Below are 18280 nucleotides of genomic sequence, written 5' to 3'. Positions count from 1 at the left end.
TCGTATGCGCTCATGCTAGCTAACGACAATGGAGGAGGTGCTGTGTGAAAAATGTATTATCAACTCAGGAGGTTCGTGTATTAATATGTAGTTAGCTCTTTCAAAAACATACCTGGTCAACAGGGAGATTGATAATGTCGCTGATTGGCTGCAACAGAGTGGATCCAGTGCATGATGCAGTCGTTTGGGTAGCCATGCTTGGTCGGTGTCCGTAAATCCTTTCTCTTTCTCTCTCTCACTCTCTCTCTCTCTCTCTCCTTCCCCCGGTTCGCTTCACTCCCCTCGGCGTTCGCGATGATAGAGACACTGATGCCGCCGCTGCTGCTGTTGTTGCGACGGGTTGGACGGTTGTCATCCACAGCACACATCCAACAAAGAGTACACAACCATGACGAGATAGTCCCTGCTCGACCACTTTCTCTCCCATCTAACGTCAGTTGGGAACACAGGGCGTCGTATTTTAGCTAGGAGTTGGCGAGCTTGAGTGGAATTGTTTGCTTACGCTTTTACGTGAAAATAAATAGGGAGTACCTTTTGGCGTAACTTCTTGTTTGTCTACAAATCGATGTTTAAAAATGTTTAACGTTTACGCTAACCACGAATGAGACAATGGTTAAATATCGTAGTGGAGTAGGACGTGAACTATCTTGGTAGCAGTGTTTCTTTGACAAGAATAAAAGTGGTGATAATGTGGGTGGAGAGCATGGCGGCCCAACCCTCCCTTAGCATACAAACATCTATGTTGGCCTATCGTAAGACGAAAAAGAAATCCATCAGCCAATCCCACTTTGTAAATGGCCAGGGGTTTTGATTTACATTCTTCAAGGCAAATTGAATTTGAACCGAACTAAACTGCGTGCGGTCACGCCCCACCTCTCTCACATGTTCGTGTTCCACAGGGGCCATTTGGCAGGATTCATTTGAGGGACCGACTACAATGAGACCAGTGGCTGTTAGAAGTTAACAACGGTGCTTTTATCTGGTCCATGTACGTCTGGTCGGTTTGTTTGATAGTTTAGTCGAAAATACAGAAATACCATACGAGAGAACCGAACTCAAATAAAAGGGGACGTTTTTTGGCTAATGCTTTACAAAGCAAGGCCTTATATTGCCTGTCCGGAAGTACGAGTCTGTCAAAATAAAAGCCAAGGCAATATAAGGATTTTAGGCAAGTAATATAGTTGTCATTTTTCTATGCAGTGTTGTTGCTGTTAGCACACATGTATTTTTCCACCATGTTGTTTCTCGAGTGTACGCCGAGCAGAAGTCTTTAGGAGGAGATGCAGAGTAAATGTGTTCATCCTTTTAACCAGTAGATGGCAGTATAAGTATTTAAACCATACATTTAGATATATTTACCTGTGTCTTTGATCTAGATTATTGATCCAGAAGTATTTAATGCCGTTTATGTTGTATTACATTTAATGTTCATGGTTAATTTGCAACCTAGTTATATACATCATGTATTTACTTGTTATATTTGTATAATTTTAGAACCAAACATTCCTACATGGATGAGTGAGCATGTGTTGATCACAAGGCAATGAATAATGAATGACAATAAAGAGACAGTTGGTTTATTCTTACAGTGCTTCCCATTTTTACCTATACTGCCATCTACTGGTAGAAAGGGTACACACCTTGACTGCGTCGCCTCAAATGAGGCTCTGCGGTCACTCAAGAAACAGCACAATAAGATGGAAAAGTACAGCAACAACTCTGCACACAAAAATGACTTTGAATAAACTATATTATGAACTGTGTTGCAATTACACTTTAAAATATATCGATATCAATACAATTCATTTGACTTGCCAATATTCATACATGGTACTGGGCAAAGTATGAAAACGTTTCTGAAAAGACAGGTCAAAGTGAGCACATTTTTTGTATGAAAATCAATCTATTGGGATCAATCAAATATATATGTGTTGCCTAAATTGTTACACAATAACGTCCATACATGTACCTTTACTTTTATTCTTCACTGTCTATCAGCACCACCTTGTGGTTTACAGTATTTCCCCCTCAGACACCCACTGTTTAGTAAATACATATATTATACTTCCTCAATAAAATCTGTGAAACAAATACTTCCATGAATCAAGGATTCAAAGTTAATCACAAATAATAATTATTATATTTTGTAAGTTTAAACCTTTACTATGATGCCTTTTTTAACCATAAAGACTACATAATTCCTCTGAAGTTGTGATCATACTTTGTAATCTAAGATTTGTTCACTGAAATAATCTACTTACGTTTTTTTTTTTTAAGCAAGGGCCAGCAGCCAATAGAGGGCAGCACTCACACACCGATGACAACCCTTGTTGGCCCTGCTGATGCACCCCGCCCCCCCTCCTCTCTACCTCCTTCTGTTTCATGGATTGGAGTTCCATTCATACATTCTGTCATATTCATGTAATGTGTTTATGTAACTTTGTAAATGCTGTTCATTCTGTACACATGACATCTATTGCATCTGTCCATCCGGGGAGAGGGATCCTCCTCTGTTTCTCTCCTGAAGGTTTCTTCCCTTTTTTCCCTATCAAAGGTTATTTTTGGGGAGTTTTTCCTGATCCGATGTGAGGTCCTGGGACAGGGATGTCGTATGTGTACAGATTGTAAAGCCCTCTGAGGCAAATTTGTAATTTGTGATATTGGGCTACACAAAATAAACTGAATTGAAATTGAATTGAATTGAACCCATCTGACTGCAATCTTCCAGTTGTGTTAATTCAGGAAGTTCCTTTTTATAAAGTAAATGTAAACAAGAAGAGAGGAGACAATATAAACTTCATGAATTTGATTCTTAAGATTATTACGATTCTCTGACCTTTGTTCTCCGTACCGTTGATTGTTACAAAGAGCGTCAGCTCAGTGATGAGGGTCTACCACATAATAAACCAGAGCAACTACGTGGATTATTAAATGAGCTGCAGTAAGGCCAATGTCATATCTGCCTAATAAGATGTTCACTACTGCAAAACCCAAAACAATACCTATATGCATGCAGAGCATCGATTCACTATACAATATAACCTCAACATTGGTTTCTAAGCAGCGTGTGTTATCACAGGGATGCAAAGATAGCAATGACAGCTTTAGTTGATTTATGCCCTTGTTTGGTGTTTGTGATATTTGTGAAAAAAAGCTGTGTTTTATGCTTTTTTTTATATACAAATCCAAAAAACAATACTCAAAGCCCTGATAGACAAAGTGCTCATAACAAGGCACCACACAACTGGAAACTCACCTGCTTATGCTTAATAGTTTTTGATTTCACAGTCAAGTTTGTTTCTCTCTCAGGATGTTTTCTCAACATCAGTATATGCTTTTGCAGCATTGCCTTTTTTTTTTCTCAAATGATAAATTTGTAGTGCTTGCATCAGCAATAGAGCTCCTGGTGCGTCACACCAACACTTTAGTGGCAATTCTAGTCTTAAACCTTAATGAAGGTGATTTTGAATGGAAGAAGGACTTAGTGCATTTTGAGTGTGTGGGTTATATATGTGTGTGTCTGCCTGTGAGGAATCATATTTAATTGTTTAACCACCACAGCGTTTCTTGAGACTGCAGGTCATATTGACTGCAAAAGGATTCCATGAAATATTAAAACTGGCAGAGCAAAAACACATTGTTGGTCAAAGTAACTTACATTAGAGAGCAGAGAACAAGCATGCAGTGAGTATAATTATCTCTCAACAATAATTAACCTTTTATTTGAAAGCATATGTTATCGATAATGGATATTGTAGGTTATTTATTAATGTCGAGCGGTCTCTTCCTCAATGGACGACATCATGCTCTCTGAAACGCTCACCATGCTCCTTGTGTACTACAGCTCTTATATAATCACCATTGATCATTCAGAACTAAGAGAAAAGGAGTAGGACACGAAGGCAGCTGGGAGACAGAGCTTCATTGCATTCATGTCACTCCACTTAACTGTTTTTGTTCTTCCTCTACATTATCCAATTAAACCCACAATCACTGAGAGAGACACAGTTCGTTAAGTTGGTGTCGCCATGACAACCCCGTCCCCTTCCTATCCGCCTCTCTCACAGACTGATACTTCACCTTTAGAGCTCAGAGAGAAAAGGGACGGTGAGAAAGCGCAGAGCGAGACAAAGCCTCCGCTAATCTATTTAAAAGGCTGGAGCAGCATGTGAATGAGTTGATGAGCTACCGGAGGTTCTCACTCATTCACAATGAGTGCCAGGCCGCTCACAAGTGTATACATGTGCGATAACTTCTCATTTCTCTTCCTTTTCTTGTGCCTTGTTTCCCTCCCAAAAAGACTCCCCATCGTGGTATGACTCACATTTGTTTATAATCCAGGCTGTATAGCTGATCTGTATTGTGGTGACAAAGTCCATAAGCTCCTTATATAGTCAATGTTTTGCACTCTGCTTGCTCCTCCAGGGAAATGCAGCCTTTTTCTTTCCAGATCGGACAGGAAGTGTCTTTTTGTCTAGGGGTCAGTGGACGGGGCTTCCTGAAATATAACTACCACAGAGATGAAATAAACACTGTTTTTTTACTACAACTATCCTCTGTCTAAAAATCATATGAATAACTTGTAATGGACTTTCTTTCCCCCTCCCTTCTCTTCCTTTCCATCTTGGTGTAGCGACTCCTGCAGACACAGAAAGCTTACTTAAAGCAAGCAGACTGTTATGGTTGGAAATGGTTCTGCGATCCCATTTGGGATTTCTCTCGGAGCATATTATCATCATCATTAAAAATACCTACGGGAGCTGTTGGTTAAGACAATCAATATGCTCTTGCTCATTTACAAATCCCATCCTTGGGTAACTGGAAATATCAGTGGAAAGACTTCTTGTTAAAGTTGAAGCATCCTGTGAATGGGTGTCGTGCAATAACCAAGAAATATGCTTCTTCTACTCTCCATTAATAATAAATGAGTCAGCGAAGGTCCCATGACATCATTGCCACTGTGTATTGCTTATTTTACAGCACCGTCCAGCATAGAGAGGAGAGGAGGATTGTAGTGGTAACATCCCACATCAGTTACATGCTACCCACAACCAGACTAGAGAAACACACACGCCCATCCCTTTTCCCACGTCAACAAAACATTTGGAAAGTGTGTCGTCAAATCCGTAACCACCATCTATTTCAGTGGCAGAAACATTAGCTCTCTCAGCTCATTGTGTTATTTTCTGCCCACAGTTAGCTGAAGGGCGGAGCATCCATCCATTTCCCCTCTCGTTCTGTACCTTGTGTGTCCTAATGCTCGATTTATTTTGTCTAAGGTCAATTATCTCAATTAAGGCCAGTGCATTAGTCCCTCTCAGGGTGCTTTAAGAAAAATGTCTTCTCAAAAAGGTTTGTGTTCCGAAACAGATCAAAGAGATCTGGATATAAAGCTTGATTTCCATTGATTCCACACTTGCCTTTTATCTGTATTTTGTTATGGATTATGGCAACAAGTACACAAATATACACTTGTTCAAATAACATCACAGGTAAATTCAGACAATCATTTTCTTGTTTTCCCAAATCGGAATTAGATGAGTCCCTCCATGGCCAGTGTACTAAAGTTCGGCAGCTCTGCACAAACCAAGACTGCATGCAAAGTGGACACACAATGGAGGCCACGGGGGGAGTGAAAGAAAGTTGAGCAGGATTTAAGGAGGCTTGTTTCACATATACTTATTATCTTCAAATTTGAATGTCAATTTATTTATTTGTTGATCAACAAATAGCATATATACAGATAATAACATATAGTGACAGTATAAGACATTGACAGATGTTATTAGTATATGCTCAATGGCAAGCGTTAAATGGGAAGATTGATACCACAGTGAGCAGCTGATTAGCTTAGCTTAGCACAAAGACCTGCATCTCTAAAGCTCACTAAATTATCATGTTCTTTTAATCTGGAAAAAAATCAAAGTGCATGGGTGACCTCTCGTTCACCCGGTAGAGCTGACCTTGGCTGTGGCCCGCAGTCAATCCTGACACCTGACCCCCTTTGAATTGCCTTGTTGTTGAAATGTGGTATACAAATAAACTTGCCTTGCCCTGACCCCTGACCTGTGGCCCCTTGCTGTGTTTCATCCCCTCTCTCTCCCCTCTTTCCTGTTATTTTTCAGGTGCACAAAAAACAGCAAGAAAAGCCCAAAAAGTTGTCAAGCAGGAAAATAACACATTGCAGTTCCACAGAAGTTGTGTGTAAGCATATTTCCTAAAAATATTTCCAATAATGTCTTACTATTCTTTAAAATGACATTGCGAAAAAGATATTAGCTCTGGTGTTAAAAAGCAGCAAGGTGACTTTTAACAATAAAATTAATAGGCCAATAAGGCCAATGACTAATAGAGATTCAGCTGATTTTAATCACATACTAATCTTTGGGCTAACCTAATAAACATAATTAAGTCATCCAGCATTGATATTTAGATGTAAAATGTCTAGTATTGATCAGTCCCAGAAAAGAAGATGTGCTTCCATTTCTGCCTCATGACTGACTCTCCGTGTTCTCCTCTGCTGCTGTATACTGCAGTTCTGATTTTCCACAATAAGCTTTTCCATACGGCTAAAATTCTATCGAGCCAGGAAGATGGATGTGTAAGCGCCACTCTGCCCACAGTCTGACTGAACTGTTCACTCTGGGAGGAACAGACAGTGTAATTGAGTTACTCAGACAGAGCTCACTGCCCCTCCATTAACATTCCCAAGAGGATACTGACGGATCCCTCCACACACGATGCAGTGTTTTCCTGTACACCAAACTGTAGTCAACTCATCGTTCTCTTTGAACTCTGCCGACACTTTAAATCATTTGAGAATCGGGACACATGATTGTGAAGTTGATTGTCTAACTGAGGCAAAACAGAGCAGAAGGTACTCTCACGTCCTCCCATCTCTATTGTTCTTTAACACAGCCAGTTGAAATGCCGGGGAGGCTTTCCACCGGTCTCCTGCGGTGTCAGAAGGGATGCAACAAACCCTGGGAAACCCTGGGAATTTGCACAGTTGCTCGGGGAGTTTGCAGGACTGTCAATGAGGCTGATTTGGATTCACGGTGCTGCAGAGGTGGTGATTCAGTCAGAGCCTGCAGCGCGGTCAATGTTTACCCCTGGGTTAAATTAAATGTGTGTGGATGAGCTGAGAGATACAGCTCAAGAGCCTGACTGGTCAACTCTCAGAGGTACTGGGTAAAGCAATGTGTGTTTTCTTCGTGACTTGACTCTAGTGTCCCTTTTGGTTTCGATTGTTGTCTCACAAAGCTTATGTCATTTGGTCCTCCCTTAATCCCGACACAAACTGGTTCAGGAGAGCCACTGAATCTGCACCGTGTGGCTGTTAAACTGAAATGAAGATGAGAATTGATTATTTAATTGTGGACATTAAAAAACCTGATACTATGAAAAAGGAGATGTTTTGCACGGTCAGCGTACATTCAAAGTGGCCGTGTGACGCTGAAGTGCAGCGTACTGTGTAGTGCTCTGGATTTATTTTGTACATGCACTTTTAATTGTGGATTTTTTTGGTTCATTCTTTGATGACATTTGCTGTTGAGTTTGAATGTACTTATGGTAAGTTGTTTTGGACAAAAGCATCTGCCAAATGAATGTAATGTCATTTTCAATTTGTATTATTTGGTACATAAGGAGTTTACCTGTTCCGTAGTGACAATGAGCAGATGTATATTCCCAGGACAGGGCTACAGGGAATGAGTTGCTGAGATTTCAGAGATCATAATCCCATTTGTGTGTTTGTGTTTTTGTCCTGTGGCATCACAACTAATATCCTTTGGCTTACGTTGCTCGGGGACTAGAGGAGAAAGTAAGAGCGAGATGTCCTCATCCTCATACGGTCTCAGAGGGAGTCAAATGGGATGCTTTTCTATAATAATATAACCTAGGAACAATTTTTTTACAGCAGTGTGCAAGACAAAATGTACGTTCCTGCAAAGTGGTGATTTGTTTAAGTGTGCGAATGAGAAGTGACACGCTTGATCAAGTGTGTTATTATAAAGAGGAAACCAAGAGAAGATGGAGCAGATAGACACACGGCCTGTCAGAGTGTAATGAAGAGCAGGGACACTCAACATGTTCGGGCTCATAGTGTCAAAACCTGAGAGGAGCAAAAATTACTGTAAAAGCTACTTGCTCCTAATGATGACAGTGAAGCAGCTGCAGACCCCCAGCTCTTAGCGGCCATCACTCAGATGGGAGTGTGTGATGGGGACTGGTTGTAAATGTCATGCAATTATTTCACATAACATTATTATTTTTGGATGTCCTTCAGGGTGGCAAGGTTAAATTAAAGCTGTGAGCCAGAGCATTCCTCTGGTTGAAGGGTCTGGGAGTGCTCATATTTGGATTGAATTAATGGAAGACCCATTGCTTTGTTTAATGTAGCGCTGCTGATAGTTATGTTGGTTTAAACAATGATTTAATGATCAGATGACCTCCTTTGTGTGCTATTCAGTAAAGAGAAAATGAAGACAATCAATCATACATTGCAGTGTTCTGGTCATATATTACACTCAGTCACACAGCACAGAACAATTTGTAATCTCCTCCAGCTAATTTAATTTCTATTGTTGATTGAACATTGACCGTGGATGCTATTGACGCTTTCACCTGGCCTAAAAATAATGTATGACTCTGTGGGTGAATTACTTAAAATGTACCACTGTTGTTCAATTACAATTACTTGTTCAATATTTATAGTTCTTCGTGGGGAAAAATATATTTTTTTATTTTATTTTTTTAGATGCCACACAGTGGATGTTAACTTTTTCTTTATGTAACTTGTAACCCTGCAAAATAATGTAGTGGGGAATGCTGCTGGCCGTGAAAATAATGCTGGGTTACTACTAAGTAAAGTTTAGTGAAGCCAATGGTCAATGTGAGAAGCAACACTAACTGTTGTTGTCTCGGTGTACCGAGGTCTGGACTTCAAAATATATATATGGTATTTTGAGTTGTTCCGTATTTGATGCAAGCGGTTATTTTCTGGAGGCAGACCTGGTAGAATTAAACTCACCAAAGTATGAGTGGAAACGTTGTTCCTCCATTTTAGGCCGTCAGAGCAGTGTCTTCTACGAAGACCTGACACTCTGTGATGATGGTAAACTGAATTCTGTGTTATCTGATATTCATTTTAGCTTCATCTTATTCAGGCCTTGCCTGTGCTGACCATCCATTCAAATGAAGGTCCAATAGTTTGGCCTGAACTGATTTTGGGGCTTCCTCTCAGAGTTTGTGAGAAAAGACTCAGTTCACTGCCCTCCCCTCAGTGCTCCCCTCCCTCCCCTTGTTCCTTTGCCCTTCCCCTCCCCTCTTCTCTTCACCCCTCTCCCATTAGGAGGCCCTCCGTGTGCAGCCACATTTGTGTAGCACGCTCTTCTATAAAGTAGTCTTCAGTTAGTAATGTGATCTACGATCTGTGAGAAGCGGAGATAAGAAGGTTTGAGTGGTGCCCAGGATATGCCATTCCATCCACTTGTCTGTTGGAAAGTTCCAGCTGCAGAATGGTTAGCATTACTTGCTTATTATTCGAAACAAAAGCAGTCTTTCATTCCTCTAATTTGAAATTAAAGAGGCTGGATTGCGAGGTTATCCCACCTGTTACACAATCGTGATGTCATGGCAGCGCAAGTAGGAAAATGTGACTCCCGCTCAAACATCGGCCCCGTTCATTGCTATGACATGCTGTCTGTTCTTGCTAACATTCAGATCGGTATATTAGATGTGTGTGTACTGCCACACCCTGTGTTATTTTCTGGTGAAGGTCACAAAGCAAATTACAAGCATCTTCAAAGAGGGTGTCTGTGTCCAGTATAACATGTTTTGGTTCTTGCTCTGCCTGCAGCTGTCTGGTTGAATCCTGTTTCACTCTCTCATCACCAAATGGGCTTTTGGTTTAATAGGAAAGGAAAGTGAAAATAGCACTTTGTCCACCAAAGCAGTGTATAATATGAACACTTTCCGTTTGGTGTCTCGTTAAATCACTAATCGCCTTATCAAAGGTTACGTGACACAGTACAGTTTAACAATGTTTCCTTGAGCTGCATTTTTTTCATGATCGCTCATAACAATGCCTGTTTTTCCAGGTCCCGTAAAAATATTAAACAATGTGCTATTGATATTAAGTTCCCAACCTGTACTGGATTTACCTTTCTTTCCAGTGCTTCTCTTCAGCACCAGAAAGCACAACTGGTTCAGCACCGACACTTAGATATGTCAAGACTGGTTTGGTCTTGAGTCAAAGGATAACACCTGCATTTAGAAAGGCAGACGTTACAGAAAATATAATGCCATGTCAGTGGTGAAGAGAAAGGTTTTATTCTGCTGACCTCACTGACTGAGCCGCTCTGTCTCTGGATAGCAGATGTTCGCTGGGAGTGTGTGTATTCATTTCATAAGGGAGTCTCGGCCTACAGCCAGTCAGGGTCAGCCTGGGTCTCGGGCTCTTCATTTAGCAGCTTGCCAGGAGACGCGGCAGAGCTGAAAGAATGTGTGAACACTGCCCAGTTTGTGATTTAAAAGCTGCCCAGGGTTTTTCCTCGGCCGCTGTGATACTATTTATACCGCTGGCTGTCCTGCCGGGACTGAATGAACTGGAAGGCATCAGCACAGTTTTCATCCCAAAGCCCAGGGAAAACGCAAGCTCCCTGGGAGCAGAGACAGAAATTTTTTTCAAGCTCCCGTTGACAAAAATTCAGGCACGGGAGATAATCTTCACAGGGTTTCAGGCGTCGGCTACTGAACGAATGCTTTCTTTCTCCTCTGCCTTTTCCCAACAGGATTTCTTCCTTTCTAAATCAAATTTATTCTTGGCTGATTCACACAACACACAACTAAACATGTTCTCATATAATGCCGTAGCTACCTTCATGTAAATTCTGAGGTACACAGATACAAAGTGGACAGTACCAATTACTGGTATAATTAGATTTTTTTCCCCCGATTCATGTGATGGCACAAATCTGGGCTCATTAAAAATGATCTCCACTCAGCTGTCTGGATAAATGTTAACACAAAATCTATTGACATACAAAAAATAACTCAAACACATACATTATTTACAGTATTGAGCAGCGGTTTATGCAACATGGATAGGCAGTGTTTTTGGCTGGTGCTGTGATGGCCTCTGTAGTGATACATGTTAATCCCATTAAATGATTAACGAAGGAGAGAGACAGTTCATGATCTCATTGATCAGTTGTCGTTATCAAGAGCTGTACAGACCAAACCCTATGTGCCTTTCACGCCTAACATAACTGAAAGAAAACATATCCACTTTTGGACAGAAACACATACACATTTCCACTATGACACTGCATCATTTTCAGTTTAAGAAAGAAACTAGTGATGTAATCAAGATGCCGCTTTTGCGTGACGTCGGAAATATTTAGATTACATACTGCCTGTTGTGCTATAGATCAATGAAGTGCCAAAAATGAGTGCAAACCTGATCTGGGAAATTGGTCACACACTTCAATTCAATTCAATCCAGTTTATTTTATATAGCCCGATATCACAAATTACAAATTTACAATCTGTACGACAGGAATATTGAGGTCACGAGTGGAATTTATTTCTGTCCATAAAGGTATACGTTTCATTTGTTGTTGCTCTAATCAGACAGGTTTAACTGCCCCTCGCTGTACAACCTCCACGTCACTGATAATCAACTTAATTTTCTTCTCTACTTGAAGTTTGAATGCAGTTTCACATCAAGCTTTTTCTCCACCGAATAAATGTACGCCATTTGTCTGACTGTCGACAGACAAAGACACTGCTATTTACTCCTGGGATATGTATCTTACTGTTGCTAACAAGCCCCATCAAACTAAATGAAATCAGATCACAGGTGTTTTCTCCAGTGAGAATAAGAATATAGATTCATTAAATGTACATGGACACTGGACACCAATGAGAGAGGAGATTGGACATGAAATGTTACAGACTTTTCTATATGCACTGCAAGTTTGAGACTATAAACAGTTTACATGCAGTTGGGCAGTATTGTACAACATAAACATAACCACTTCAAGGCTGAAAGTTGACCACGTGCTTAGCTCTACCTAAACATAATCACAAGGTTTACAAAAAAGTAATGTAAACACTAAATAAGAGACGTTTTTAATTTAATCTGGTATATGTTCTCTTCCCTTCAATGTCGTTTTGTGTTACTTTTTTTTACCACCCTTTATTCTCTTTTTTATTATTTTATTATTTAGCATTTTGTCTATTCTAATACAGACTATCCAACATTTCAAGTGCTGATTTACACACTTGTGTTGTTTGCTGAAAAAAGCTGCTAACTAGCTGTATTAACTAGTAGTGTAAGTAGTACGTAAACAACTTTACACATAACAGCTTTAAACCAAAGGAGGCAGTTGAGGGCTTGAATGCCACACATTGCTAAGTGGACTTAATAGTGTACGAGGAGCCTTTGAAGGCAGCACGAGTCCACGCCTCCAATGAATCCTGATTGGCTCTCAATTACCAGCCGGCGTCCCTCATTGGCTGTTGCGCGTCCATTGAATCTCCTCCTCTACCTTTGTCAATTTCTTGCGCTCCCGTTGAAACGCTTGGTTGTTGTTTCTCCGGCGGAGGAGGAAGAAGTTGTTCACCCCGCGTTGCCGGAGGTTTGGGATCACCGAGAGCGGATAACAGACTCGAGTCGGAGGAAGCTCCACTTTCTTCAGTGACCAGACGACGTCGGTGAAACCTGAATGCAAAGAGAGTAGTGGGTTGAGAGCCGGGAAGGATATAACCGAGCCCATCACCTTGTAGCACGGCGCGGTGTGTGAGCGCCAACGGTGAAGCTCCTCGAGCCAGCGTGCAACGCCGCTGCACTGGATCGTGTTGGGAGCAGACCACGGAATGACATAAACACACCCAGAGATGGTTCACTTCCCGCGGGGACTTTCAGAGACACCATCGCTGCTGTGAACTTTTCTGTGTTACAAAGGGGAATTGCAAAAAGTGGGTCTTCTTCTCGCTACCATCACACGGATTAATTATGCCTGACCAAATCACAGTTACAGAGTTTGTGGCAGAGACGAATGAAGATTATAAATCTCCCACTGCCTCTAACTTCACCACCAGGATGTCCCACTGCAGGAACACAGTGGCTGCTCTGGAGGAGGTGAGTGACTGTGGTGGGACTGGGATTGTAGTACCCATAAACACCAGTCTGAGCTATCTTGGGCTATCCTTCAATAATATTTGTATTAAAACTGTTTCAGTGTTTTTATTTTATTTTAAAGATTTATATTAGCTCAGAGGTCGAGGTCACCTCTATGCAATTAGAGGAAGAAATTACCATCCTCTGCACCATACACATCCCTCATGATTCCTATTCCTATTCTAACCCATTAAGCCATTGGTTACCAATATTTTGTATTACTGTCCTGGACTGCTAGTGTGCCATTATACGGTAGCTTTATAATTATGTCTACCCCCTCAATGATTAGCCTACAAGAGCAGGTATAGTCATGTCAAATCGGTTATATCTATATAGGCTCAAAATAAGAGATGCCAAATGAACCCCAAAGGGCTTTACAATCTGTCCAAAATATGACCCCTTCTATCTAAAGACCTCCATTTGGAAAAGAGAAAAACACATTCAGAAAAGACCCTTAAATGGGGAAATAGGAAGACACCTTGAGAAGAGCAATAGAAAAGGAATCCCTTTTCCAGGACCGATAGACATGCAACATTTGCAATGTCTTTGCACACCGTGGCCGATAAATAACAGGAGCAACTTTGAGAAACAAAATGACAATAGAATGCAGACATATTTAGATTAAAGTGAGATATATATATATACATTACTTTTCAGTTGTGATCAATGCAAGTATTTGGGCCCAAATGAATTTCCCACAGTGATAGAGGGAGAAATGTTACTCTGTTTACAGCCGCATCACACTGTGTGTGTGTGCACAGAGAACACTTTGTGTTGCAGGTCATCAGGAGGAAGGACACTTCCGCTTTGTTCCCTGACAGCCCTCCCCTTTCCTCCCTCCCTCCCTTGTTATAGTTTCCCTACTTTGTGTGCTGTATTGTAGAGCCTCGCCCTGCCTGATGGTAAAAATAGAATTTCCCACATGAGCAGCTCGGTGTGTTAGTGTGTCTCTGCTCTTTTAGTTGGAGTACACTTGTAGGTAGTGTGTGTGTGTCCTGTGAGGAAAGTTCCCTCCTGATTTCACTGTGGAAAAGTTTTAGTTGTCATCCTCACAGATAATTTTGTGTATTACACCTTTTTGTAGTAAAAATAGATGCATGATTTGTGCAGAGATAAGATTATACACGAGTGTCTCATGTCAGCTTTACTCCTACTGTTTGTGGAGGGCTGAGCCATACACACACACACACACACACACACACACACACACACACACACACACACACACACATCCATCCACATGCCTACGGGCTTTGCTTGGCCGACAGACACCTTACTGTGCACGGTTTCATTCATACCTCTGCTGCTGCTGGTTTTAAAATAGCAATTAATCTGCTGTTGCAAAGCATTTCAGCACTGCTTAGAGTGGAATGTGCTTTTTCTGCGGAAGTAAGCAAATAAGTGTGTGGATTTAACAGTTTTTATATCGTTGCTCAGCAGTAATTGCTGGTTTGAGGTTTGGTTGAGAATAAAGTTCAACGGCTTTGTTTTAGTGATGAGCTGCTGTTGAAGCTGCTGAATAGTTGATGTGGAGTGGTGTGTTGGTGGTTAACATTGACCTTTTCACGTTCAGGCTCAGGGAACACAACGCCTTATTGTTGGGACGACAAGACCTCGCTCACTTTGGTCTGTTCGACCAATTAAACACTGCAGTGGATAGGGAACACTTCCACTTATTGTCTGCCGGCCTGCCTGGAATCTCAAACATACGCACGCAAACAAAAGCACACATACTTATGTGTACATAGTACACAGCCATCTACAACAGGCAGTATGTAATCTAAATATTTTCGACGGCACGCAAAAACGGCATAACGTTTCTTTCTTAAACTGAAAATGATGCAGCGTTATAGTGGAAGTGTGTATGTGTTTCTGTGCAAATAAGTGGATATGTTTTCTTTTTGTTATGTTAGGCGTGAAAGGCACATAGGGTTTGGTCTGTACAGCTCATACAAAATATATGATTTTTTTATATTCCTGTTGGCAGTTCATGAAAAGTTTGACAAACCGGATGACTCTTTCACCCTTGAGTTTAATGATGCATGCATATTCTGTATATTCACAAAGATGCAATGAAAATAAAAAATATCAGATTTAGCCGTTTTCAGCATTGTGCTGAGTTGTCTAACATTGACCTTCTCCAGATTACAGGTTTGTTATGCAAGCTCTCGTTTCTTCACTTCTCCCCTTCAACTGACAGTTGAGGACAGGCGGATCAGAGATGCAGCGTTCTGTGATGCTACAGTGGGCTGCGGTGTCCTTTCAGAACAGGCGTTGTTTTGGGAATTGCAGCCTTTTGAGTTTTATGTGTCTTATTGCTGGCTTCAATATTTTTACTCACCATCTTCTGTTGCCCTATTGTATTTTTTGTTAAATACATATCCTACATATGATATTATCAATGAAAAAAGGGTGTTTTATAAAGATTTTAATATGCTCTGCATATTACAGCCTATTTTCAAAGCACAGCTACATTTGTCATTCGTTCTCCAGTGTTTATCTTTACAATCTTACCCCAAATATACCAATTATGTTGCATCCAGTGCCCCGTATTTTCAAACGGAGCTTGTGCAAGTTTAAACTAGGTGTTGCCCTTACAGCTCACATTCTTTAAAGACCTTTTAAAATGGACCTGTGGACTTGATTGTTTACTGGAAGCCTTTAAACACATCAACTGCAGAGACTTGAGCGCTCAGAGGTTTTACATAAATGGAGCACAAAATGTTGTGTAATTACTTCTTTCTAAACTTAATTTCATCTGACATAACCTTAATTAGGCAAGTAGTTTTAAACGGCTGGCTATTAAGAGGACATTTGGAGAGCGTGTGTGTGTGAGAGTCTGAGTCTGGTAAAACCACAGCAATAAAACCTGTTTATCCAGTAAGAGGATGTCGGGCTTTGTGTCATGACCCCCCCCCTCTGTGATCCTTTGCCACATGGCTCTTCTTCCTCCACTTTTGTGTTGACTTTCCTCTGGTGAGGGCAAAGTCCAGACTTTTCAGAAATAAGAGCGGTAGAATCTGTTTTTCACCTCCTACGTTTGATTTTAAATTATGTGAATGGCCATTTGTGAATACTCGAGCACACTGGGAATGCTCGGATCAAAACAATTATAACTTTGATGGATGCTTAACATTTTTGAATTTTAATTTTAATGAACGGTTGTGAGATATGCTAAAGTTTAACAAAATTATTCTCCATATTTGTAAAGGTGACATCCATTTTCTTGTCAGTTGCCTTTTCATGGGGTAAACATGAAATGTTCCATTTGAAGGAGGTATCGGCCTCGAGGGCTGAGCTGCCCTTTTGTGTATCAAAAGTAAGTAAGTATTGATCTTGGTAAAAATGCCCCAATGCTTTTGTCTCACCCGATTTAAAAACTCTCTGGGGTGTCTGCTGGATGTCTGTCTGAGGCCAGAAACTGGCTCACATTGTAGTCATCTATTTTTTCCATTTCTGGTTGTTTTTATGCCCCAGTTACTGAATACTGCCTGGCAGAGTGAGCCTCCTATACTCCTGCAAATAATTGAGTTGTCTCCTTGAACAAACCTCAAGTGCATCTACTTCTAGCTCGGGTACAAATCTTACACATTTGTGTAATATTATGGTGTTGCACTTACGGCTTAGTGAGCAGTTGTGGCAGGCGTTCAAAGCTGTAATGAAGTTAATTAATTCTCTGGCAGAGTGGATCAGTTATTGGGATCACTGTGTATGACATCACCAGCCCTCAAACTGATTACAATGAGTATGGAACGGATTTGACAACAGAAGATTGCTGAGTGTTGGGGCTTCTAGCTGCAAAACAAAATTCACCAACTTGAAATTGTCAGCTGCTTATAGTTGCTCAGACAGAGACATAATATGTTTTGTGATTTACAGTTGCTTGACAAGTAAAGTGCATGCTGGTAATGCTGTCTTGGACATCCTCTGTTATTGTTGCAACAACCAATAGCACATACCACAGCATTTATAAACTAAGCTACTATCCCTAGATGCGCCTTTGGCAAAATACACACAGCTCCATAGAAAAACATACAAAACAGCCCAAAATATGACCAATACTAAATGCATGAAAGACAATCGTACATCCATGTCTTTTTAAAAACATAAAACACTGGAGCTTCAAATGATCCTGTTCATGAGCTCCTTTCTCTTTTGAGAGCCTATCAAATAGAGAGACACCTCTCCAAAGGGTGTGTTGGAGAAATGACTTGATTACCATATTAGAACCTGTGCCTGCATGAGTCCAAATGACCATCAACAACACTGCACAGCTGCTGCATGTTCTATATACTCCATTATATAGTTCCAGAAAACCACACATCCAGTAGGCCTCTCCCTCTGTCCCATATCCTGTGTCCAGTTATTATTTTTTTCAACCATGAATAATGGTTATTCATAGCCCAGTCATTTTTTTCATGGGTCATTACTGGTCTCGAGGGTTCAGTGTGGAACCCTAAATAATCTTCCGTCTAGCTTTTATTGTATCCAAAAGAGGTTCATAACACTGGTATTTAATCTATGCGCTCGTAGGGCACACTGCCTTTGCTGCTTGGTTTTGTTGAGAGGTTATTAGGGTGTACCTCTGGGAATGGCGACGATATTGGCAGCATCCACAGGCAACTGCTTGCAGTGGCTCTGCAGGTCACACCCACCTCCAGTCTGGTTCTCACAGACTATTTCAAATATTCCTGATATTGTTGAACAACAATGTAGTGGTGCTTGTAAAATGGTAAGTATATTCTCAATGAACTTGAGTGTTAAAGAAGCAGTTGAGTTCCTGCTGTGAACGTCTTTAGTCTCTCATCTTTTCATAACACCTCTAATCTTAATCTCAAGCCCCCGGTTGTTTTGGGCATATGCTTAAACCTGACACAAGCCCATATCTCCTGTTAACACAAGATTATATATTCATTTATTATCCGGCGTGACTAACTTGCTCATCGCTCTTAAACACAAATGCACCGGGAACGGCTACATAACAAAACCAATGGACAATTCTTACCTCAAAACTATGAGTTCCCGCTTTGCTTCAGTGTTCTTGGCCTACTCTACCTTGCTGTTGTTTATGCACCAAAGTCAGGGGACAGTTTG

General features: G+C 40.9%; 2 protein-coding genes across 2 annotated transcripts in view; one reads left to right on the top strand and one right to left on the bottom strand.

The window, feature by feature from the left end:
- Window positions 1-658, bottom strand: part of mboat2a (membrane bound O-acyltransferase domain containing 2a) — a 40874-nt gene extending 40216 nt beyond the window's left edge. The window contains exon 1 of the mRNA XM_034563579.1: window positions 113-658. Coding sequence (XP_034419470.1) covers window positions 113-196 — 84 coding nt within the window. The 5' untranslated portion in view covers window positions 197-658. The remainder of the gene's footprint in view (window positions 1-112) is intronic.
- An 11924-nt stretch (window positions 659-12582) lies between these two features.
- The window catches only part of asap2a (ArfGAP with SH3 domain, ankyrin repeat and PH domain 2a), a 47259-nt gene continuing 41561 nt past the window's right edge, over window positions 12583-18280 (top strand). The window contains exon 1 of the mRNA XM_034563509.1: window positions 12583-13147. Coding sequence (XP_034419400.1) covers window positions 13022-13147 — 126 coding nt within the window. The 5' untranslated portion in view covers window positions 12583-13021. The remainder of the gene's footprint in view (window positions 13148-18280) is intronic.

This window comes from Cyclopterus lumpus, chromosome 22 (genome assembly GCF_009769545.1).
Source record: "Cyclopterus lumpus isolate fCycLum1 chromosome 22, fCycLum1.pri, whole genome shotgun sequence".
NCBI classification, from domain to species: domain Eukaryota; kingdom Metazoa; phylum Chordata; class Actinopteri; order Perciformes; family Cyclopteridae; genus Cyclopterus; species Cyclopterus lumpus.
This window is presented reverse-complemented; position numbering and strand designations above follow the sequence as displayed.